Source organism: Jaculus jaculus, chromosome 7, assembly GCF_020740685.1.
Source record: "Jaculus jaculus isolate mJacJac1 chromosome 7, mJacJac1.mat.Y.cur, whole genome shotgun sequence".
NCBI classification, from domain to species: Eukaryota; Metazoa; Chordata; class Mammalia; order Rodentia; family Dipodidae; genus Jaculus; species Jaculus jaculus.
Genome location: NC_059108.1, coordinates 15,164,694 through 15,189,920, shown reverse-complemented (window position 1 = coordinate 15,189,920; position 25,227 = coordinate 15,164,694). Strand labels below are relative to the sequence as shown.

General features: G+C 43.2%; 1 protein-coding gene across 1 annotated transcript in view; it reads right to left on the bottom strand.

The window, feature by feature from the left end:
- Positions 1 to 204: 204 nt before the first annotated feature.
- The window catches only part of Kl (klotho), a 57,210-nt gene continuing 32,187 nt past the window's right edge, over positions 205 to 25,227 (bottom strand). Inside the window, exons 2-5 of the mRNA XM_012949112.2 lie at positions 15,016 to 15,526; positions 13,136 to 13,404; positions 4,643 to 5,744; positions 205 to 1,413 (exon numbers count right to left, since the gene is read on the bottom strand). Coding sequence (XP_012804566.2) covers positions 1,076 to 1,413; positions 4,643 to 5,744; positions 13,136 to 13,404; positions 15,016 to 15,526 — 2,220 coding nt within the window. The 3' untranslated portion in view covers positions 205 to 1,075. The remainder of the gene's footprint in view (positions 1,414 to 4,642; positions 5,745 to 13,135; positions 13,405 to 15,015; positions 15,527 to 25,227) is intronic.

The window sequence follows — 25,227 nt, the reverse complement described above, 5'->3', positions numbered from 1 at the left end:
GGCGCGTGCCTGTGAAGCCTAAGGACCCATGTTCTGCTCTCCAGATCCCATGTGAGACAGATGCACAAAGGTGAGGCAAGCGTGAGGTTGCACATGCCCACTAGGTGGCACAAGGGTCTGGAGTCTGATTTCAGTGGCTGAGGCCCTGGTGCACCAATTCTGTATGTGTATGTGTATCTCCCCCCCCCTTTCTCTCTCTCTCTCTCTCTCTCTCTCTCTCTCTCTCTCTCTCTCTCTCTCTCTGTGTGTGTGTGTGTGTGTGTGTGTGTGTGTTGTGTGTGTGTGTGTGTGTCTAAAATAAGATAAAATAAAGTAAAAGGATGTATAGCCAAATTGCTTATGCTGCTCATACAAACAACATTCTCCTCCCTTCTTCTAGAGCTGCTGGAGTGACTGCATTTCACAGTGGACTTCTGCTTCCTGAAGAGACTCATGACTCACCCTGATGTTTTGCCAACATTTATCAAATGTCTCCAATGTGCAGGCTTTCAACGAGCCAAGTAACAGAAAGCCATCAAGGACACTTATTCATATAAAATAAAGAGCTCCATACTCTGCTTTCTGCATACATAGTTAACAAGACACGTAAGTTCATATTAGCAGTGTTTAAAGCAATGCTTTAGCCTAAGCCCCCCCCCCCCAAACCATTCTGCCATCTCCAACATGAGAAATGGAGTGAGGTAAAGACATTAGCATTAGATGTTGTCATGGCAATTGAGGGATTATTACTCTTTAAAAAAAGAAATTTAAAAATGGGCTTAGACAAAATATTCCTAATCGTTCCTTTACATTTCTATCCAATCAGCATTGGTTAGGATTTCCATTTTCCTGCTTTCCTTAAAGGGGGAAATTATGGTGCCTGTCAATTTCTCAATCACCCAAAAAGAGAACAAATTCAGGCACTGCTCATTTTATCGATATTTGATCATCAGCCTATACCTGTTTCAAAACCTCTGTCATATGTGACAAAAAGGTGTATGAAAATGAGATTCACAACACTGACAGGTATAAAATCACTCAAAGCTGATGTGTGTGCATAATTATTTCAAAACAAATGGATCACAAAACATTCACACTATTTATAATTTCTCCTGCCTTTCTTAGAGTAGTAAAAAATAAGAGAAAGAGAAATAATAAGAACAAAAAATAGAAAAGCGATGAAGGCCAATAAAGACTTCCGGGAGTGAGGAAGGCTGCACTCGGCGCACACGGTGTATTCTTCCGGACAAAACCTTCCCAGGGCATCCGAGTCCAGGAAACCATTGTTGTCGATGATCTTCCTGTAATGTTTCATGGACGGTTTAGGCTCAAACTGATTCACAGCATAACGATAAAAGCCAAAGTTTGGAGCTGAGCGATCAGTAAATGAATAAGCAAAGTAGCCACAGAGATTAACACCATCAAGTACAGAGGCTAGGGAAACAAAAGGACAGGAGAAACGATTTATTAAAATATTTATACACAGGCTGGAAAGGTGGCTCAACACTCAACTTGCCTGCAAAGCCTAACAGCTGGGTTCAATTCCCCAGTGCCCACTTAAAGCCAAATGCACAAAGTGGCATGTGCATCTAGAGTTCATTTACAGTGGCTAGACGCCCTGGTATGTCCGTGCTCTCCCTCTCTATCTCTCTCTCTCCCATGCAAATAAATAAATAAATACTTAAAAGTAATCCCTCCCTTTTACATAGCCTTGATACATTAAGAAAATATTCAATACCATTTAATGTCACATTCAATTAGATTTAATGGAAAAACATTTTTTAAAAAAGCTCTTTTAGGGCTGGAGAGATGGCTTAGCGGTTAAGAGCTTGCCAGTGAAGCCTAAGGACCCCGGTTCCAGGCTCGGTTCCCCAGGTCCCATGTTAGCCAGATGCACAAGGGGGCGCACGCGTCTGGAGTTCGTTTGCAGAGGCTGGAAGCCCTGGCGCGCCCATTCTCTCTCTCTCCCTCTATCTGTCTTTCTCTCTGTGTCTGTCGCTCTCAAATAAATAGATAAAAAATTTTTAAAAAAAAGCTCTTTTAAAACAATATTTATTTATATTTTTCTTTCCAAGAGAGAGAAAGATGGAAAGGGAGAGGAGTATGAGAACTCCGGAGCCTCTTACCACTGCAATTTATTTCTTGTTTTCTTTGCAAAAGAGAGAAAGATGGAAATGGAAATGAGTGTGGGAACTCCAGATGTATACAGTACTTTGTGCGTCTGGCTTTATGTGGGAACTGGGAATTGAACCCAGGCCAACAGGCTTTGCAAGCAAGCACCTTTACCCTCTGAGCCATCTCCCCAGTGCAGAAAGTGCTTCTTATACACAAGCATAAATGGGAAACTATCAAGACAAATATGGAACTACATTATATTCTAAATATGGTTTCATATAATCAAATCTAGTATGATGCATATAGTTAAATCTTATATCATCAACTAGTTAACATGGCTGCAAGTGCCAACTAACAGGATTAATATCTAGAATCTACACAAAAGATTAAACATCAAAAAAATCATCCAATCAAAGCCAGGCATGGTGACACACACCTTTAATCCCAGCACTCAGGAGGCAGAGATAGGAGGATTGCCATGAGTTCCAGGCCACCCTGAGACTACATAGTGAATTCCAGGTCAGCCTGGGCCAGAGTGAGACCCTACCTCAAAAAAAAATCCAATCAATAGATGCACAACCCAAATAATTGATGTTCCCAACAGAAGAAATACAAATGGCCAATAAACATTTGAAAAAGTGTTCAACATTCTTAGCCATGGGAAAATACAAATTAAAACTGTCTTGAGGCTCCATCTCACCCCACTTATAATGGCTATTAGTAAGAAAATAAATGGCAACAAATGCTGGTTAGGGTGTGGAGAACCTTTATACGTACACTGTCGGTGGTAGTGTAAATGTCTGCCTCTACTAAGGAAATGGTTATAAAATATAATCCCACTCTTGGATACATACCTGAGAGTCTTGTCAGCATATCACAGAGATACTTTCCCTTCCTTGTTTACTGCTGTGCTGTTCTCAATAGCCAAGATACAGAACCAGCCTATATGTTTATCAACAGATGAATGAGGGGCTGGGGAAATGGCTTAGCGGTTAAGGCATTTGCCTGCAAAGCCAAAGGACCTGGTTCGATTCCCTAGGACCCATGTAAGCCAGATGCGCAAGGGTGCAGTGGCTGGAGGCCCTAGAGCGCTCTTTCTCTCTACCTGCTTCTTCCTCTCTCTCTCTCAAATAAATAAATAAATAAAATATTTTTAAAAAAAAAAACAGATGAATGAATAAATATGTGGTAAGATCACATAATAAAATTTAATAAATAAATAATAAAATAAAAAGCTATCACATAATAAAATAAAATACCACATACAAAATTTACGACTGAATAAAATGAGTTTTATTCAGTTATAAATAAAAAGGAAAGCACAACATTCTCAGGGAAAATGGACAGAACGGGAAATCATCATGTTAAGTGAAATAAGCCAGATTCAGGTGAAAATCGCATGTTTCCTCTCACATGTACAGCCTAGAGGAATCTAGATTAACAACACGCACACACATACAACATGGAAGTGATAGGAGAACTATGAAGGCTGAGGAACAGGTCTACAGGGAGAAGGGGAGGGGAGACCGCAAGGGTCATGGAAAGAGAGAAAAAATATCTCAGGTCTTTCATATTCTGAATCCATGGTTACCTCTCTCTGGCTCTGTGTGTGTAGAAAGTCTGGGAGGGACTATTTGCATTTGGAGGAATGGGACCAGCAAGAGGTAAGGGGGAGAGACCAGGAGGACAGAGGAGCTAGGTGCGCTCATGCACATGTATGCAGGTTTCATAAAGAAACCCATTACCTTGTACGCTAACAAAAAAAAAAACCAAAAAACCATAGAAGTGTCAGAAAAGAAAAAGGTAAGATGGCCGTGGCACCATCTGTGACACAAGATAAGAGGCTGCTAAATCTAATCGTGCTGGAGTCTTTTTTTTTTTTTTTTTCATCTTCCACTTTCCCCTAAAACTTTTTTAGTGGGTATGTTCTTGGGTGTGAGTAGACGTTCATGGGCACAGGCCAAGGCATACACGTTCAGGTCAGAGGACAACTTTCGGTGTCCTTCCTGCCTTCCACCTGTGGTTCTCTGCTCTATTCATCCCTCAGCATAGCTGGCCCACAGAGAACTCTCCTGTCTCGGCCTTCATTTCTCCCCCAGGAACCCAAGGAGATTTTACCCACCAGCTACAAGTCTGGTTTATATCAGTTCTGGGGATCTAAAACCAGGTATTACTCATGCTTACAAAGCAAGCACTTGATCTACTGAGCAATCTCTGCAGAGCCTTCCCTAAACTTTATTTATTTATTTATTTTTTATTGTCTTGGGTTTTCAAGGTAGGGTCTCACTCTAACCCAAGCTGACCTGGAATTCACTGTGTAGTCTCAGGGTGGCCTCGAACTCATGGTGCTCCTCCTAACCTGTGCCTTTGGAGTGCTGGGATTAAAGGCTGTGCCACCCCACCTGACTTCTAAAAAAATTTTTTTTAATCTCTGGGAAGTATACTAGCTATTTTCTGGAAGGCCTGGGTGCGGACAGAGATGTTTCTCCATCAGGCATGGTACCCTCTGAGATGACTTCCAGGCCACTGCACATCAGGGACAACTTACCTTTCAGAGCTTCATTCAGGTAATTCTGGACATAATACACCCTCAACTGGTCTTGCTCTTGGTGGGGATCGTCGTCAATGCCATTGGCTGTTATGTACACCGGCAGGTCTCCGTACCTGGCCCTCAGCCAGGACAGCACTTTGCGCAGCCCCCAGGGGACCACTGCCACCTGGCCGGGAGAGTTGAGCCACGTGATGTCGGTCATCTCTTGCACCGCCAGGTAATCGTTGTACTTGAGCGGATCTTCCTTCTCCCAGTCGACGAGGATGGTGGTGTAATGACTGACAGCCAGAAAGTCAAAGGAGCCCCGGATCAGCCTCTTCTCGTCTTCGGTGAAGTAAGGCAGGAGGAAATTGCTTCTCTGGCTCAGCCAGTCTCTCATCACTCCCGGATAATCTCCGGAGCCGAAAATGGGCTCCGCCAGCCAGCCGATGTCAAATTGCAGCACTCTCTCGGCCACTTCCTTGTCCTTCTGGGAGAAGGGGCAGGCCGGTTCGATCCAGTCTGCCTGCAAGGCTATGGAGATCTTGCCTTTCTGGCTGTGCCTGAACTTCTCATCATACAGGCGCCAAGCCAGCGCGTGCGCCTTCAGGAGGTGGTGCCCGGAGCGATAGGTCATGTTCCGTGTGTTCGGCTCGCTCACGGTGATCCAGAACTTGACCCGGTGGCCCAGTTCCTCGAAACACAGGCCGGCGTACTCGGCAAAGGCCAGGGCGGTGTGCGGGTTCTCCCAGGCGCCCTGCCTGGCCAGGGCCGGCGGCAGGCCGTGGTGCGGGGGCGCAGGCTGCCACAGGGCCACCACCGGGGTGATGTTGGCACGCACCAGCTCGCCCACCACGCAGCGGTAGAAGTGCAGGATCGTGCGGTTCACCTGGGACTGGTTACCCAGGGGCAGGATCAGGGCCCAGTCCAGAGAGAAGTGGTAGTGAGAAACGTGCATCTCCCGGAGTAAGGCTATCTGGGGCCTGATGGCAGAGAAATCGACGCAGTAGGATTTCCTCTTCCGGGCCACCAGCCCGTCCACCTTGATGAGCCTCTTACTGTGATGCACATCCCACAGGTACACGTTAGGGTCGGTAAACTGAGAGAGGGTGGTGTCGACCTAGGGAAAAATCCAGAGCAAACATCAGCTACCTCGGATAGTCCTGGAAAGGGTCCAGGCTGTCATTTCACCAAAGCTGGCAAGGAACGCCCGCAGTTAGGTCCTTACTGCTGAGGCGCACACTCCAACCATGGTTCATGAGAAAGAAAGCAGCTTTTCGGGTGTGCGCATTTCAGGGGTGGGGAGATGGTTTAGCAGATAAAGGTGCTTGCTTGCCAAGCCTGCTGGCCACGGTTCTTTTCCTCAGGACCCACATAAAGCCACATGTACAAAGTGGTGCATGCATCTGGAATTCATTTGCTGGGGCAGCAACTGGCACCCCCAAAGTCTCTTTGTCTTTGTCTCTCTCTCTCTCTCCTCATAAATAAATAAATCATAACATTCAAAAATATTTTTATTTATTTCTTTGAGAGAGAGAAAATGAGAGAAACTACAGAGGGGCATACCAGGCCTCACACCACTGCAAACAAACTCCAGGTGCATGCACCACTTTGTGCACCTGGCTTTACATGGGCACTGGGGAATATAACCCAGGCCTTCAGGCTTTACAAGCAAGCACCTTTAACCACTGGGCAATCTCTCCAGCCCCAATAACACTTTTTTAAAAGATGTGCATTTGCATTATGGACCACTCTTGCTAACTCAAATTCTTACATTTTTTTAAGTCTGAATTTGGTCACTAGCTAGCGATTTTTGCAATCAGGCAGCTCCATATCATACAAGTAGAGGGATTTTGGATGCATTCTATTTAATTTTAATTTATTTTTTATATAGCCCAGACTTGCCTGCAAAGCACATTCTTTCTGCCTCAGCCTCTGGAGTGCTGGAATTTTAAAAAAAAAAAGGTGCTCCACCACAACCAGTTGAAGATATATACTACATATATACATATACATATATATGGGGGGGGGGACAGAAAATGGGCATACCAGAGCCTCTAGCCACTGCCAACAAATTCCAGAAACATGCGCCACCTTGTGCATCTAGCTGTACATGGGTACTGCAGAACTGAACCTGGGTCCTTGGGCTTTGCAGGCAAGTGCCTTAACCGCTAATCCATCTCTCCAGCCCCAGCTGTTTTGCACTTAACATAAGACATGGAATCACTGGGGCTGGGGGCGGGCTCCGGGAATAAAGCGCTGGCTGCGCAAGCGTGAGGACTGGAGCTCAGGTGCCAGAACTCAAGTGAGTGCCAGCTGCTGTGGTAGCTAGGGCTCAGGAGGTGGAGCCAGAACCCTAGGGCACTCTGGCTGGCTAGACTAGACAAGTCAGTGAGCTCTGGCTTCACGTGAGAGAGCCTACCTCAGTCACTAAAAGGAAAAGCAGTTAAGGAAGATGCCAACATCGACCTCTGGCCTCCTCACGCACAGGCACATGGGCACACGTCCCACACACACTTGTGTGCCCACACACATGTGCTCTCTCTCTCTCTCTCTCTCTCTCTCTCTCTCTCACACACACACACACAGAGAGAGAGAGAGAGAAAGAGAGAGAGAAGAAAAAATAATATGAGAAATTTCTTATGGAATCAGGCTGTTTTGAGCAATTTTGTTTAAAAAGAAATAGGCAAAAAAAAAGGGGAAAGGCTTACAGGACAAGTAATTTAAAGTCAGAAAATAAAAGGGCATTTTTTTGTTACATTATGTTCTATGTGGAGGTTTACTCCAGGTTCTAAATATGTATAGCTGTTATCTTTCGTTGACTTTAAGGCCAGTGACAGAATTTAGCCAATGCATTCGGACAATAAAATGTCTGACAGAAAGCCAAGCATGGTGGCGCACGCCTTTAATCCCAGCACTCGGGAGGCAGTGGTAGGAGGATTGCCACGAGTTCGAGGCCACCCTGAGACTCCATAGTGAATTCCATGTCAGCCCGGGCTAGAGTGAGACCCTACCTCGAAAAACCAAAAAAAAAAAAAAGTCTGACAGAAAATGTGCAACTAGGAAACAATATTATCCTCTTTCCATAAGGAGATTTTTTTTAAAAACATAGTTTTAGGTTTTCAACTTTGGGAATTATTTTCCTGTAATGTTGACAATAATGGTTCTCAATCATAAGGCATATAAGATTCCAAAATGAAAATAGCTTCTAGAAAAAGTAGGCAGAACTGTAAAATTTTAAAAGCAAAATCCTGCCTCAACAGCTTAGATGAAAAGGAAAAGTCTACCTGAAACTGGCAACTAAAGCCAGTTTCTCCTCTCCAGTGATCCCATTACAATAGGTGCCAAAATCCGACCTCATAAAAGCAGGGGTCAGCTAACCCTGGGTTTGAAGCTTCAGTAAGGTTTTGTTGAATTTTATGGGCCTGTTGTAAATGTACTGGTCGTTCTCTATTCTGAAGGGTGAGTGCTGTGTTTATAAAGGAAAGTAATAAAATAAAATAAAAAAAAAAAAAGATAGTGTCAGAGGGAAATTGCTTCTCTGGAGAAATGTCCCTTGTAGCTCACCCACGCGAGCCTTCCCTCTGATGCTGTGGGAATGCTGTCAGAAGCCTTTTTTCCACTGTGATACACCCACAAATAGTGCTTCCTCAGCTTCTCAAGGGAAAAATATTTATTTGCATTCTCTTTTGAAATTAAAGTGTCCACGGATCGAAGAAAATTTTTGGATTATTTTTATAGAGCTCTGAAGTTCATAACTGCTCTTAAGTTGACTAGGTGCATAACTGCTCTACACAGATCATTCCAGAACAGCAGCTTTTGTTCATTCCAGCTGAAACCAAATACGAGAGAATAATTTCAGGATGGAGGGAGGGGGACTCAATTCTTAAAACTATAGGACATTTAGAAATGAGTGTGTAGGCAAAATTCCATCTAACTACTGCTAATTTGTTCACTTAGTTTGCACTAAAACAAATTAAATTGTGGGGAGAGTCTGGGGAGATGCCTTAGAGGTTAAAAGTGCTTGTTTGCAAAGCCTACAGACCCTGGTTCAAATCCCCGGTGCTCATGTAATACGACATGCACAAACTGGTGCATGTATCTGGAGTTTGTTTGCAGTGGAAGGAAGCCCTGGCACAGCCATTCATTTTCATTCCCATTCTCATTCTCATTCTCTGTCAAATAAAGAAGTAAATAAAATATTTAAAAATAAACAAAATAAGATTGGGCATGGTGGCACATGCCTCTAATCAGCACTCGAGAGGCAGAGGTAGGAGGATCACTTTGAGTTCACGAACACCCTAAGACTATATAGTAAATTCCAGATCCGCCTGGGCTAGAGTGAGACCCTACCTCAAAAAAAATAAATAAATAAATAAATAAATAAATAAATAAATAAATAAATAAAATTTAAATCAAAACAAACAAAATAAAATTGGGCTTCTGAGAATGGGTAGAAAAGCCTGTGTTTTAGTATGTTGTGAAAGAAACTTTCTCCTCGCAAGGCCTGATGGAAAAGAAGCACTTAACTCCTCAGCACATAGCACATTAGGTGCTAGTAACTGTGAGCATTGGTGGTTATGAGAAAATAGCCATGAAATGGGAAACGGGGTCCAATAATGTGCCAGTCCACATGGATGAGCTTGGCATCAGACTTCTAACAGGCTGTGTGGCTAGGAGGGTGTGGTAGTTTGAAAGGTATCCTCCTCCCCCCATAGACTCAAGTGTTTTATAAAAACTTTGTGACTTGGATCTGATGCCCCCAGCTAGAGGAGGTGTTGCTGGGGGCCCAACCCTGAGTTCTAGACCTAAGGTGTATTTGGGGGTGGATCTGATTTCCAGCCCAAAGGGGTAAGAGAACGGTGTGGACTCTGCCTGGGTCCCTGCTACTTGCTACTCTCCAGTGTTTGCTCACATTGTTGGGTTGTTTCTTGCTGCTCAGATGCCTGGAAGCAGCTTTTTTTTTTTTTTTTTTTTTTTTTACCGCTGATGGAGCATCCTCTGGACCTCTCTCTCTCTCTCTCTCTCCCTATTTTTCTGTCTTTCTCTCTCTCAAACAAATAAATAAAATGTTTAAAAAAAAAAGAGAGATAAAATGAGGACAAGAAACCACCTAATTCACCCCAGCTCCAACCACGGCAAGGAGGAAGGAGGGGTTGTAGAAGCCAGCCTTCTCCTCTCCCTTCTTCCTCACCACGCCCATTTCTGCCACCCAGCGCACACTTAAGCTTCACTATAGATCCCATTCTGAGGAGAGAAATTAGGATGAGGAAATTTCCAAGCAGCACTGGACTGAAGGAGAAGAAAAGAAGGGGAGCAGGGTAGGAAAATTCCTCATTGAGAAAGACGGGGCTACCAAGTTTCTTCTGCACTCAGCCTTTTTGTGGTGTCCAGCTTCCATCACTGTCACAAGCCTCGAAGAATCAACTTTAAAAAATGCTCTATTTATTTATCTGGGGAGAGATATTGAGAATGGACACTCCAGGGCCTCTAGCCACTGCACACAGACTCCAGACTCATGTACCACCTTGTGCATCTGGCTTTACATGGGAACTAGGGTATTGAACCTGGGTCCTTTGGCTTTGCTGGCAAGTGCCTTACCTGCTAAGCCATCTCCCCACCCCAAGAATCAACAACTTTTAAAGAGACAAGGTTTACATTGACTCATGGCTTTGGAAATTCAGGTCCATAATCAATTGCCTCCATGGCTTTGGTTTTGTGGACAGACTGCACATCATGATGGGAGTGTGCGGTGGAGTAAACTACTCATGCTGTGGTTAGGAAGGGGAAAAGAGAGGAAGAGGAAGAGGAATGAGCTGGGACCTCACTACTTCGGCCATGATCTCAAGACCTTTCAGTCAGCCCCAGTCTTAAGGATTCTCCCACATCCAACAGCATCAAACGGGCAGCCAAGCCTCTAACAGATGGACGGGATGTTGGGAGCAGTGCACATGCAAATATGGCACTAACAGCATGTTCTTCAGCTGCCTTTCAAAGATGAGGAAGGGATTTACGACCACCTTCAAAATAAACTACACAGCCTGAGAAAGATATAAGAACAACCTAAAAGCAATAAAAAGGTGTTGATATCATCTACATCCTTATAAATGAAAGATTTCAGTTTGATAATTATAACAGCACAACAACCCAGGGCTGGAGAGATTGCACAGTGGTTAAGGCACTTGCCTGCAAAGTCTAATGGCCAGGGTTTGATTCCACAGTCGCCATGTTAAGCCAGACGCACAAAGTGTTCTGGAGTTCATTCGCAGTGGCTGGAGGCCCTGGCCTGCCCAGCCTCTCTGTCTCTCTTCTCTCGGTCTCTCACTGCTTGTAAATGAAAGAGAATGAAAAAAAAAAAAAACACCACAATAATCCAGTCACTAAGAAGAACTTTCCAGGGGATGAGGAGAGGGATCAGGGTGTTTGCCCGAGCGTGTAGTGGAGGTCTATAATCCCGCTGCACAGAAGCGGAGAAAGGAGGCAGAGCAGGAGAGATGGCTCAGCAGCTAAAGGTGCTTGCTTGCAAAGCCCAGTGATTTGGATTTGATTCTCTAGATGCACAAAGTAGTACATACATCTGGAGTTTGTTCACAGGCAATAAGCACCCGTGCATTGTCATTCATTCTTTCTCTCTCTCTTTCCCTCTCTCCTTGTAAATAAATAATAAATAAAATATTTCCCTCCTTTTAAATAAATAATAAACAAAAATATTTTTAAGAGGATGCAGGGGCTGTCCAAAGAAAGCTGGCTAGGTAGTCTACCTGAATCATGAGCTCTGAGGCCAAGTGAGAGATGAGAGATCCTCTCTCGGAAAATAAATAGGAGAGTGACCCAGGAAGATGCTGATGTCAACCTCTTGTCTAACACATGTGCACACATACCCACACACGTGCACACATACACACATGCACACACACACCAATATACACCCAGTACCCATGTCAGCCAGATATACAAGGTGACACATGTTTCTGGAGTACATTTGCAGTGGCTAGAGGCCCTGGCGCACCCATTCTCTCATTCTCTCTTTCTCTCTCTCTCTCTCCATATATATATATGTAATCCTCCTCTTTCTCTCTCAAATAAATAATAAAATAAAATAAATATTTACATTCAAATAAAAAAAAATAAAAGAACACCTTTTTCTCAGGTCCCAAGAATGCTTCCAAATGTTTCTTCGAAAGCAGAGCCGATGAATTGGTGAGAAGACTCGGACATGGCGAAGCTCACCGCCTACCTCAGGAGGTTATCTTCACACTCTGGATCGACTGATCAGTGGCCCTCACCCCTCCCACCATGCTCACACCATGCTTCATTCACTCCATAGTGCTAATCGCACATACATGACAAATGTACATATATGTGTGTAAATATATGCATATATATGCACATACATACATGCACACAGAAATGCTCCTTTGATCCTTTGAAAGCAGCAGTAATCTAACACACCTCACCATGTCTCCTACCTGTATGCCTTCTAACCAACTCACACTGGCTTGGTATAATGCACCAAGCATGCAGTAAGTGCCTAATGAAGCATTGTCTGTCAACCCCTCTCAAACAAGTTCCTTTAAAATTAGAGACATTTGCCGGGCGTGGTGGCGCACGCCTTTAATCCCAGCACTCGGAAGGCAGAAGTGGGAGAATCGCCGTGAGTTCGAGGCCACCCTGAGACTACATAGTGAATTCCAGGTCAGCCTGGGCCAGAGTGAAACCCTACCTCGAAAAATCAATATATATGTGTGTGTGTGTGTGTGTGTGTGTGTATAGGCATTATGCGGAAGTTTGGAGGCCAGCTACATAGCTGACACTCAATAAATATTGATTGATCACAGCATTTCAATAACTGTAGCCAAAAGGGTGTCACTGGAGCAAGGGTTTACTTCCTCGAATGTGTCCACAGGCCTGCGGGGAGAAACCTGCAGGAGGACGCCTCAGCCCTCGATCCTCCTGAGGCTCAGCAGCTTCCGTGGGCGCTCTGACCCTCTGGACTTCCGTGTCATATCGCATGTGTCAAGAATCTCAACTGAAGCCGGGCGTGGTGGCGCACACCTTTAATCCCAGCACTCGGGAGGCAGAGGTAGGAGGATCGCCGAGAGTTCGAGGCCACCCTGAGACTACATAGTGAATTCCAGGTCAGCCTGAGCCAGAGTGAGACCCTACCTCGAAAAACAAAAAAAAAAAAAAAAAGAATCTCAACTGTTTTGGAAAGGATTAACAGCCACAATGCTCCAAGTCAGCGTCTTACCTGTTTTACTACTTTACCAGATCATAAATATTCATGCTGGTCATTTCTTCCCCTTGGGATCTAAAGTAAAGCACCAGAGGAGTGGGAGAGTTGTGCTGGAGAGTGCGGCGGTCCAGATCGTGTGCTGCGGGGACTGAGTGGGGGAACCGCGTTTGGGTCAAAGCCTGCACGCTGTCATGGCAAGAGCCTGGTGAGGAAGCACCCCTTAACCAGTGACAGGGCTTGGTGACAGTGCTCGTTGGTTTTGTCAGCTGACTTACTTGCATGTAGTGGTCGACAACGCCCCAAGCAAAGCCACAGGGGAACGTCCCCTGCAGGGGCTGATTTTCAGGTACAGGAGGGAAGCCATTGCTCTGTATCAGCTTTTGGTAGAACAGGGCCGAAGACTTCGGCAGCAGCTTCTTGTCCCGGCTCAGGAAGTCAACATAGAAGAGCCCGCGTCGGATGTCATAACCCCTGTGCCACTCAAAACCATCCAGGAGGGACCACGCCGTGTACCCGATGACGCTGACCCCGTCCAGCCTGATCGCTACGCAGGGAAGGGAGGACAAGAACAGTGTCACCTTCCGCCGGGTGACTCCACTGAAAAGAAAATGTCAAGGCCTGGAGAAATGGCTTAGTGGTTAAGGCACTTGCCAGCAAAGCCAAAGAGCCCAGGGACATGTAATGTAAAGCTAGATACACAAGGTGGTGCATGGATCTGGAGTCTGTTTGCAGCGGCTAGAGGCCCCGGCATGCCCATTCATTCCCCCCTCTTCTCCCTGCCTCTCTCTCCTGCTTGTTCACCCAAATAAATAAGTAAAATATTTTTTTTTAAGTCAAGCATAATGCATCTTGTTTGATAAACCAATTTTTCTCATCCAAACTAGACAACCCTACAAATAAATTTATTACCTCCAAAATATTATTTTTTTTGAGAAAGCATGTTCAGCTTTTTTTGTACTTCTTTGTTCAAATAAGGACAGTCCTTTCATATGAAAAGAGCTCAAAAAATATTAGTTTTTTTATCCTCCACAGCTGCTAGAAAGATGTCTTGTTCTACTTCCTAACCTTAGCACCAGGCACCATGACTGACACAATAAATAATAAGTTCCTTTAAATTTTTTCAGTGCTAACGATGGGATAAAATCTGAATTTTCTTTAAAAAAGTCTAGGGATGCTACACAAACATTTTACCCCTGAGCCCATCCCTTTGAAGATAATCTAAAAGCAGAAAATCTAATTATTTTCTTTGGGTAGCATAGATATTCCTTTTATTTTTTAAAAAAAATTATATTATTTTTATATTATATTTATTATACATATTATATTTATTATATATAATTATATTTATTTTATTTATTTATTTGAGACAGAGAGAGACAAAGAGAAGGAGAGAGTGAATTTGGGCATGCCAGGGCCTCTAGCCACTGCAAACAAACTCCAGATGCATTTGCCACCATGTGCATCTGGCTTATGTGGGACCTGGAAAATCCAATTTGGGTCCTTAGGCTTCATAGGCATGTGCCTTAACTGCTAAGCCATCTCTCCAGCCCGCCTTTTACTTTTAAACTGTGTTTTATTCCACTGAAGCACAAAGAACTCAAAAAATATGTTCGAAAAGATAAACATTGGAATTTATATTCTGTGTAACATGATATGCAAATCTACATTGGTAACTGAGCTGGGGCGACTGCTCAGAAGTAGAGGGCACCTGTTCGCAAAGCCGGTCAGCTTGATTTGTTTCCTCAGTGCCTAGTGGAGCTGGGTTCACAGCGTGGCACATGTGCCTGTAGTACATTTGCAAGGGTGAGAGGCCCTGGCCTGCCCGTGTGCCCATGCTCTCCCGCTCTCTCTTTCTATCTTGTGACTAGGTAAAAAAAAAAAAAAAAAAAAAAAAAAAAAAAAAAAGTCCATAAGTCATACATCAACCCAGTTTCTCATTTTTTTTAAATGAACTTTAAAAAATTAACTCAAGTCCTTCAAGGCCCTGAATGAGAAAGGTGTTACATAAATGCATTCTCCCTACTGCCAAAACAAATTCCTATTTTATGATAAAAAGTTATAAACTCACATGGTATACTGCAGATAATATTCAGGATGTTTTCTCAGAGCATTTTGGCAAAAAAAAAGAGAGAGAGAACTTTACCTGAAAGCCTACCTTTTAAGGTCTCCATGGTGAACTTTTTGAGGTAATACATGTATTTGGCATCATCTCTTTTGGTGGTCCCAGAGACAAACCAACCATTCTCCACAATAAATATTTGAGGATGGTTATATTCCAGATCAATCCAGGACAAGAGCTGCCTCAGGCTGGGAGATTCTAATTGGCGGAACTTCATGTAAGGATCCAAGAGCTGAAAACTCAAGGTTGGTCCAAAGGAAAGAGCAAAAAAGTCAGCTGTCCCCTTGATGAACATTTTCTCTGATTCCGTAAAATCAGGCAAAAGAGATGAAAGGTTACTCTTCATACTCTCAGGATAGTCGCCGTCAATAAATATGGGTTTGGCAAACCAGCCTAGGACAAAGTCCAGGGATTTTTGGCATTGTTTGATGTTATCATCAGTCATTCTTCGAGGATTGATCCAGTGGGAGCTTAAGGCAATGGACACCTGGCCTCCTTGAGTGGGGCGGAAAGAGGTATTGTAGAGATGCCAGACTTTTGCATGAGCCTACGGAGAGAAAAGTCATGGTGAAATTCCCCCTGGCTGTGAGGAGAGATGTGATGCATACGTGATTTGCCCAGATGCACTTTCATCTGTCTCCCACCGAGCCTGACCAAAGTACAAAAATACTCTAGAACCGATGAGTTATTTCAGAATTATTTCCACTGTATTCCAGGAGCCAGGGAGGAAAATATGGACTCATTGCATTGAGTGGATAATTATGATTTACATTTGGAAAAGCTAATGGAATAAGAATTTGTGATAATACCTTACTACTTGACTGACTTTGGATTATGTAGTTTTTAATTAATGGATTTCACGAAAAGAATCAACCTCCCATCCATGATCATCCCAGGAATTTGTAAATAGGATTACGTGTTTGATCCTGAGAGACCGGGAGTGTCCAAGTTGACTCAAGTGGTTGGAGTCAATTTAATATTTCTTATTCACCTCTCACTGCCAAGAATTATAATATGTGTTCTCATATTCTTTGTTCTTCCCTATGAATCAGCACAATAAATTGAAACATGGGCTCCAATCTTGCCCCACCCTTCAGAGCTATAGGATGGTGCCAGCTCCCTGCACACACATGGGCAAGCAAGCCAGGAACAAGAAAGACCTACAAAGAGATGGGGTGCAGCACCCCGTCAGGACCACAGGACCCCCTAACATTCCCCCAAGAAGAGGGCTCTGCTTCCACACAGCAGACTTTAGACTTCTAGAAATAATTGACTCACCCTGTTTCTTTTAAATTCACAAATACTGAAGCCACTGTGGGCTTTATTTCCTCCTACTTGGAGGAAGTCCCCTCGGCTTTGCATTCCTTGACTCACTCTTCCCATGTTGCTGCAAGTACAGGGGCCGCGTGTCAGCCTTTGATTCCCCTGAGGTAGACTCTGCAAACCCTCCCCTGATTCGCTCACTGACTTTGTATCTCCTCCAAAGTGGTCAAATCAATTTTCATCCCACTGCCTAAGCCAAAAGAAGCTCTCCGGCTAAGTGTGCCAGACATCCTTTGCATGGCCCCCAAATATTCTCCTGTTCCTGCCAGTGCAGCTGCCTAAGGATGGCCTCCTCACTGTTCTTATGCATCCAACTCAGCGTCCAGTGAAGCACAGTCGCTTATGCCCAACTCCTTATTTTAGTCTCTTCAACAACACATTTCAGTGAATGCATTTTGTTTTTCACAACCAGAAGCAGCTAGATTTAAGTGAAAAAGGAGATGAAAACTGCAGTGTGGACCAAAAGAACAATGTTTGTATGACCAAGACACTGAAACCGGAAAGTCTATATGACTGGAATTCAGAGCCTGGCAGCTGCTAACTCTGTTATCTCCACGCCTCTCTACCCTTCTCACCCTCCCCACCACACCTTCCCTCTCTTCCCTGTTGAAAGGAAGCCTTGTGAGGTCATTGGACAGGTAAATTGAAAAGCCAGGGAGCAGACTGTGTTTGCCCTCAGGAATCCATCCTAGGAACTAAGAACACAGGATATTCCTAATTTGGACTTTGAGACGTTTGAAAAGTTGCGTCCTAAATCTAACATGTTCATCCACAGAACACAAGGGCTGAACAGAGAGAGCGAAGGGTCAGTGGTAGTGTTGGTAGCCCTGGAATATCCTAGTGTGGGTCAGTTTTCAGGTAGCTGAAATCGTGTGATAGAGCCGTTCCTATTCATTGACCGCTCTTCTAATCCTGAGGTCTTTGGTATGGCTCAAATGACATTTGCTGAGGAAATTTCATAGCAATGATATAAGGCAATGATAAAAACCTGGAGCTTGGGCTGGAAGGATGGCTTCGCGGTTAAGGCATTTGCCTACAAAGCCAAAGGACCCAGGTTCAATTCACCAGAACCCACAAAGGGACACAAGCATCTGGAGTTCATTTGTAGTGGCTGAAGGCCCTGGTGCACTCATTCTCTCTCTTTCTCTCTGTCTTTCTCTGTTAAATAAATTAATATAAAGAATAAAAATATTTTTAAGAAACCTGGGGCTTGGTTTGCAACCCCTCTGTTATTGCCAGTGTGAGCCTCAAGGACTAATCTGAGTAACACCTGCTGGCCTATAAGGACATTGTGATGATGGAATGATGGGATACAATGAAAGGGTCTGCTAAGTAGCAGAGTGCTTTGCAGAATTCACTTGCGTCAGGGGAAAACATGGCTTAGATCCAATTTAGCTCAACCACGTATCTCACTCCAAACCCTACTGCATCTGTCATTTGACCATTCTCTGCTGTGGCCAACTAGGCTGGGTCCTCTCCTGCACAGCATCTCCCCGGGAAACCCTCCAGCCCATCACACCCGGCTCATCTCAGGAATGCTTCTCTCCCGTCCCTTTGCTGTCCTTCCCCACACTGAGCCCTCCGAGGAGTCCCCTCTGCCCCTGCCTTGGCATGCAGAGGCACCTCAACCGAGTGTGCTTAACAGAGTTGCCCTATGTATGAGCCATCTCCTCATGAAGAAAGTCCTTCTGATTGCACGTGATAGACTTGAGAAACCAAATACAGGACAGCGCTTGAGGCAGGAGACGAGAAGGGTCATCACTGAGGCTGTTGTTGCAACAACCGAGGATGATTAGTGGAGAGAAGGTGTGCAGTCTCACGTCACTTTTTAATTATTCCAAATATATTAAACCTTATGAGTTTGTTCTCTGAAGATTCAAAAGGCTATCGACAATGATCAATAAATAACTGTATGGGCAAACAAAGGTCATCTAAATACTATTTCTAAGAGCAAAACATTGAAATGATCAATATTCAGATGCTTTTACAACCATATAAACATATCTGAATAGTATAATCCATAAGGAGATGCTGTTCTAATAGTGTAAATAATTCCAAAGAGCATAAACATGTAAAAAATGTTTCTAGGACCTGGGGAGATGGCTCAGCACTTAAAGATGCCAGGATGTGAACCCTGTCAGCCAAGGGTGTTTTTTCCCTACTACCCACATAAAGCCGGATGCACAAAGTGGTATGTGCATCTGGAGCTTGTTTGTACTAGGAAGATACTGTGGCATGCCTATCCTCCCTCTCTTTCTTTCTCTCTCCCTCTCTCTGTCTCTCTCTTTCATAAATAAGTAAAAATATTTTTCGAGGCTGGAGAGATGACTTAGTTGTTAAGGCGTTTGCCTGCAAAGCCAAAGGACCCAGGCTTGATTCTCCAAGACCCATGTAAGCCAGATGCCCAAGGTGGCACATGCACCTGGAGTTCATTTGCAGTGGCTGGAAGCCCTAGTGTGCCCATTATCTTTCTCTCTCTCTCCTCCCTCCCTCCCTCCCTCCCTCTCTCCCTCTCCCTCTCTCTCTCTCCCTCTCTCTCTCTCTCTCTCTCTCTCTCTCTCTCTCTCTCTCTCTCTCCCTGCCTATTGCTGTACCTCTCTCTCATAAATAAAAATAATAATAAAATATTTTTTAAAAATGTTTCTGAAATAGTAAGTGAGCAAACTCCAGCTTACAAGACAGAAAGCAAATTATAATATCAGTTTTCTTTTTAGTAAATAAGAATATGTACATAAAGTTCTCAAAAGACTTACAACTTGATAAAAGAAGTTTTGTGGCCAGGTGTGGTGGCGCACACCTTTAATTCCAGCACTCGGGAGGCAAATATAGGAGGATAGTTGTGGGTTTGAGGCCAGCCTGAGACTACACAGTGAATTTCAAATCATCCTGGGCTAGAGTGAGACCCTGTACACTTTACTTTCTATCTCTAACTCAAAAAATAAAACCAAAGAAAGAAGTCTGTGGCAAGATCATAGGTGATGTAATTCTCTTCATTTTTCCCTTTTCTTGTCCTAGGTGTTACTTTCAATATTTAAAAATATTAAAATTCACAAAAAGAAATGGAAAATGGTCTGTAGCAACTGGATAGCAAGCTCTGCCTGACGGCTGATGTAAAGCTCTGACCTAACTTGCCCTCTATGCTCTACCTCAACTACAAGTCCAGAAAAGACGAATGCTATTTCGAGGTTTCTGTGTGTCAGTAGCTGCATCTATCTAAAGTATATTTTACCTATTCCTATTCCTGCCAACCTCTTAGCTCCACCTCAAAATGCAGCTCAGATATCACTGCATTTGGGCAACCTGCCGGGACATCTTCACTCTTCCCAGTCTTCATTAAATGGACAAGCTACGTGTCTCATAGCTGGCGTCTATCAGAGACCTGAGCCCTTTTCCATTGCATTTGTTCAAGTTTCTACATTGAAGATGTCTCAAAAGCCTTTCCTGGCACTTTTATCTCTATCCTTGCATTCTTGCAAAGCACACGGGACAGACTGAATAATAAACAGGTATGGAAGAATGAAGTCTGGCAGTAAGAACCAGGTCAAAGGGTCTGGAACAGATGAGAACACTTTTTTCCAGGCCAAAGCAAGAAAACCCTGTCATAAGATAACCCGAGTCTACTTTATTTATGAGACCATGAAAGGCAAAGAAATTTCATGCACATCCCATTAAATAATAATTTAGAAAGAATCTGATATGGTAGGCTCTGAGAGAAACACTATGTTATCTCACAATATGGTCATAATAATTTAGAATATAAGCTGCTCTGATCTATAACAGCCTCCTCACTTCTTTTCTAGCCACAGTTTAGATTGTGAAATATAGAATCTAAAAAGTAGGAGAAAATGATCCTGTATTTTTTCCTGCCAATCAGCTAGTATTACCAAATTTCAAAAGGCTGAATTTCATGTCATAAGCAGACATTTCCTCTCAGGCTAAATTATAAGCTTCCTTACCACTTATTTAGTCATATTGATCACAGAAGCCAATACGAAGGTGTACACAAATAATGTGTTTAAAAATGAGGAAAAATTGCGATTCATTTCTATTTCTACTTTCTTCCTCGACTCTTCTTCCAGACATAAATAAAATAAAAAGCAATACAGCGCTGAGTCAGGGACCTAAGAAGGCAGAGACCAGAGGTGAAGGCTCCCGAAGATGACAACCTGGGAACAAAAGAACTTCACAAATGTAGGCCCAGAAGTCTGCCTGGAGATTTCCTAATCATCCTTGTCTGTGCATGATCAGGATAAGAGCCTGAAAGGCTGAGAAAGGAAGACCAGAGCCCGTGGCAGGTTGGGAATAACTGCAACTGAGAGAAACCAGAGGAGGCAAATGTGGCTGATGATGTCAGACGTCAGCTGAAACAGAGGAGCCTTAGCTAGGGGTAGTGAAAAAGCCCACATATACCAGCTCTAGCAAAGATGAAATCCAAGCCAGGCAGGCAAGCAAATCCTCTGGTAATCTAACCTCCTTAACAGAACAAAATAAGCCTTGTAAAGAAAAACATTAGAGCCAGACATGGTGGCACATGCCTATAATCCCAGGTAGGAAGATTGCTGTGAATTAGAGGCCAGCCTGGGGCTAGAAAGTGAGTTGACTCAGCCTGGGCTAGATTGAAACCCTGCCTGGGGGGTGGGGGGTGTGGGGAAGAAAAAGAAAGAAAAGAAAAAAATAATATTGGCAAGTTTCTCTGCAATATAATGTGTCATGCATAATGTCCAGAGTGTAATTTTAAAAGTTACTAGACATACAAAACAGCAAGCAAATAAAATATTTAAGAAAAAAAGGATCAAAATACACAGTAATCAGTATGTCCCAGAAACTGGAATCACTAGAGGACTTTAAGGGCAGCTACTAAAAATATGCTTGAGGACTTGGAGGAAAAGATAGACATAATGAATAAACGGGGAATACCAACAGAGGAACAAACTGAAAAAAAAACAAACAAACTGAAGTGCTTAGAACTGAAAAGTAAAATAAAAAATTCTCAAGTGAGATTAATAATATTAATTCAAGTAGGTGATATAATAAGAATATACTCTAAAATCCCACCAAATGTATTAAAAGATATATCTAAAAAGTCAGTAGAAAAAGAAAAATAAGTTACTAAAAGATAACCAATTCATCCAAAGGGATGTTAAAAATAAAAAAGGCAGGTAGAACAAATAACAAGACAGTGAACATAGATTTGGTCATACCAACAGAATGTTCAAATAAATTTGCATTAAGTGCTTCAAGTATAAGGCAGATGCTGTTAATCTATATTTTGAAAGTGTGAGTTCCCACCACATCTTTGCATAGAAGGATGTTAGAATTATAGAGTCTCAGGTCATTGGAAAGAAAAGGAATGAAATTGAAGGAGGAAAGCTAGCTTCTTTTAGGTAGTTTCACTTAGAGATTGAGGCCTAGCAAGAACCAGGAAATTCCACCTCACAAGCCACCTCGCCATGGCATGAGTGAAACTCTTAATAGAAATGGAACTTGTGTCTGATGGAGCACCCCACCTGCCAACATCTAGCTAGCTACTTAGATGGGCTGGCCCAGGTAGGCTGGCTCTGGGGTCTGCCTTCCAAATCTACAAACCAATTGAGTCTTCCCCTTGCACGTAAAGGCTGTCATCGTCTTCCTGTCTGGACCCTTTTCCTCTTTGCAGAGTTCCCTCTGGATTCCCTCTCATCTCTGCTTAGACACAAATGAGTCTAGCTCCCCCCTCACCCAGCCAGGGGAGCGTAACACTGTTTCTTGGACTGGGGCAATACTTCTGCTTCCCTCTGCTTTATAGTTTGGGGTAACTTCTCACTTTGATTACATGTATGATTCTCCTCTGGTCTCCGAATCTACCAAAGAACCAGGTTCAATTTCTCAGGACCCACGTAAAGCAAATGGACAAGGTGGAGCATGTGTCTGGAGCTCACTTGCAGCAGATGGAGGGCCTGGTGTACCCATTATCTCCTCTCTCTCTCTCTTAAATAAATCACATAAAACAAAGAGAAAAATGAAATACCACTTACAAAGATACCAATCCATAAAATATTTAGGAATAACTTAACAAGATATGTATATATATATATGTATATGTATATATGTATATATGTATATGTATATGACTGATACAATTATAGCTGCAGAACATACTAATAGAAGTTAAAGAACCAAGCAAAGGGAAAAATAATACATTCGTGAATTACAAAATTCAGTATTATTACTTTTCTTTTGATTCATTTCATCCAAAATCCCAACAATGTTTTTTACAATCTGACAAGTTGATTCTGAAATATACGTGATAAATGAAAGTTCAGGAAACAGCTGAAATCACTGGGGAAAAGGACAACAGTCAGTGGCTGGTGAGATAGATCAGCAGGTGAGAGGGCTTGCTTGGTAAACATGAGGACCTGAGGCCAATTCCCAGCACCCCAGTAGAAAGACAGGCATTGCCAGGTATGGCGATACACTCCTTTAATCCTAGCACTCAAGAGGCAAAGATAGGAGGATCACTATGAGTTCCAGGCCAGCCTGAGACTACATAATGAATGAACTCTAGGTCAGCCTAGGCTAGAGCAAGACCCAAACTCAAAAACCAAAACCAAGCCACGCGTGGTGGCGCATGCCTTTAATCCCAGCACTCGGGAGGCAGAGGTAGGAGGATTGCCGTGAGTTTGAGGCCAACCTGAGACTACATAGTTAACTCCAGGTCAGCTTGCACCAGAGTGAGACCCTACCTCGAAAAAAAAAAAGAAAGAAAGAAAAACAAAACAAAATAAACAACACAGGCCTGTAACCCCAACACTAAGTGGGTACGGAAACAGAAGGATCACTGGGGCTCCCTGGTCAACCAGTCTAACAAAAAACGAGGGAAACTCCAGATTTAGTGAGTGAGATTGTCAGGGAAATAAATAAATCAGAAGAGCCATAGGAAATCCATATCGTTCTCCAGTCTCTGCCTAGGTATTCATGGGACCCTCACATCTGTCCACACAGATGATAACACACCTGCACATACACACCAGAAACAGAAACAGAGAACAAATGTGAAACACATGAACTGATTTCAAGACTTACTACAAAGGGATGGGGGAGGAGGAATGGCTCAGTTGTTAAGGGTGGGTGCTTACAAAGCTCGCCAGCCAGGGCTTGATTCCCCAGGGCCCATGTAATGCCGGATGCGCAAAGCGGCATATGCATCTGGAGTCCATGTACAGTGGGAGGGGGCCCTGGTGCTTTCATATTCTCATTCTCTCTCTCCCCTCTTTTCTTTGTCTTGCTCTTCTTCCCCTCTCTCTTTCTTTGCAAATAAATAAAAATATTATAAAAAGGATTACCTATTAGAGTGGTAAGAGGCCCTGGTATGGCCCCCGCTCACATTCATACACACACACACACACACACACACACACACACACACATATACACACATGTGTAAAAAAACACATTTTTTTAAAAAAATTAAAAGCTTACAAAAATGACTTATTTAAAATGCCTACAGTAGCTTTATTCATGATAATAAAACAAACGGGAACCCAGCACAAACGTCCACTAACAGGACAATATGTACAGTCTAAAGAATGAAGCCAGGCCAGGTGGTCCAAGTCTGGTATTCCAGCTATGTGGGAGGCTGAAAGAGCAGGATAACAAGTTCAAAGTCTGTCTTGGCTTCACAGTGAGCTCAGGATCAACCTAAGCAATTTCCTGAGACCCTATCTCAAAATGTAAAACTAGGGCTGGAGAGATGGTTTAGCAGTTAAGCGCTTGCCTGTGAAGCTTAAGGACCCCGGTTCGAGGCTCGATTCCCCAGGACCCACATTAGCCAGATGCACAAGGGGGCACACGCGTCTGGAGTTCGTTTGCAGAGGCTGGAAGCCCTGGCGCGCCCATTCTCTCTCTCTCCCTCTATCTGACTTTCTCTCTGTGTCTGTCGCTCTCAAATAAATAAATAAAAAATGAGCAAAAAAAAAATTTTTTTAATGTAAAACTAGGGGGCAAATACTCAGAGATATAGGTCCATGATAGAGCATTTGCTTATCAAGTGCAAGAGCCTAGGTCTGATCTGTAATATAGAAAACAGAAAGAATGAGCCACTGTTTTATACAACAGTGGGAATCAATCTAAAAGATGTTATGTAGAGCAAAAGAATGAGGGCACAAAGTACAGGCGTTTAGTTGTCTGACTCAATTTACCAGTCTCCAAATCAGGGTTAGTAAATGGAGTCATGATTGTTATAGAGGTGAGCATGGGTCAGAGGAGTTGCAGGAAGCTTTCTGGAATGACAGACATGTTCTGTATCACTGTTGGGGACTTGTTACTTAGGTGTATACAGTTACCAAATCTGGTCAGATTATACATTAAAACACATGCATCAATTTTAAAGACCTATAGTCACAACAAAGCTATTCATACATTAACCCATTTTCTCTGAAACATAAGTTCATCTCTGTAGCTAAAACGACAATTGGTTTCAAATTTTTAGTTATTTTGATTTTCAAATTAGAGATCAACTTTCATCCATCCATCCATCCATTCATTCATTCATAAGTTCACCCGGGCAGACGTGGATGATGTATTTCAGAGGAAATATTCGGTGGGTCACTTTTGTTATCATTTCTTAGATTGTTTATTTTTTAAGTAAAATGGAATAATTCTTAAAAGATTAACTTAATCCTAGGAAGATTAATTTTAAATCTCAATTAAATTAACTGAGACCAATGGTGAGATATAGCCCATAAACAGAAAATAATTCAAATAGCTCATGCATATTCACTCTCTACCCAAGAAGGGCCTCTCCTCACATGTTATTCAGGGGGTCTTTTTTTTTTTTTTTTTTCAAGGTAGGATCTCACACTAGTCCAGGCTGACCTGGAATTCACTATGTAGTCACAGGGTGGCCTTGAACTCATGGCGATCCTCCTACCTCTGCCTCCTGAGTCA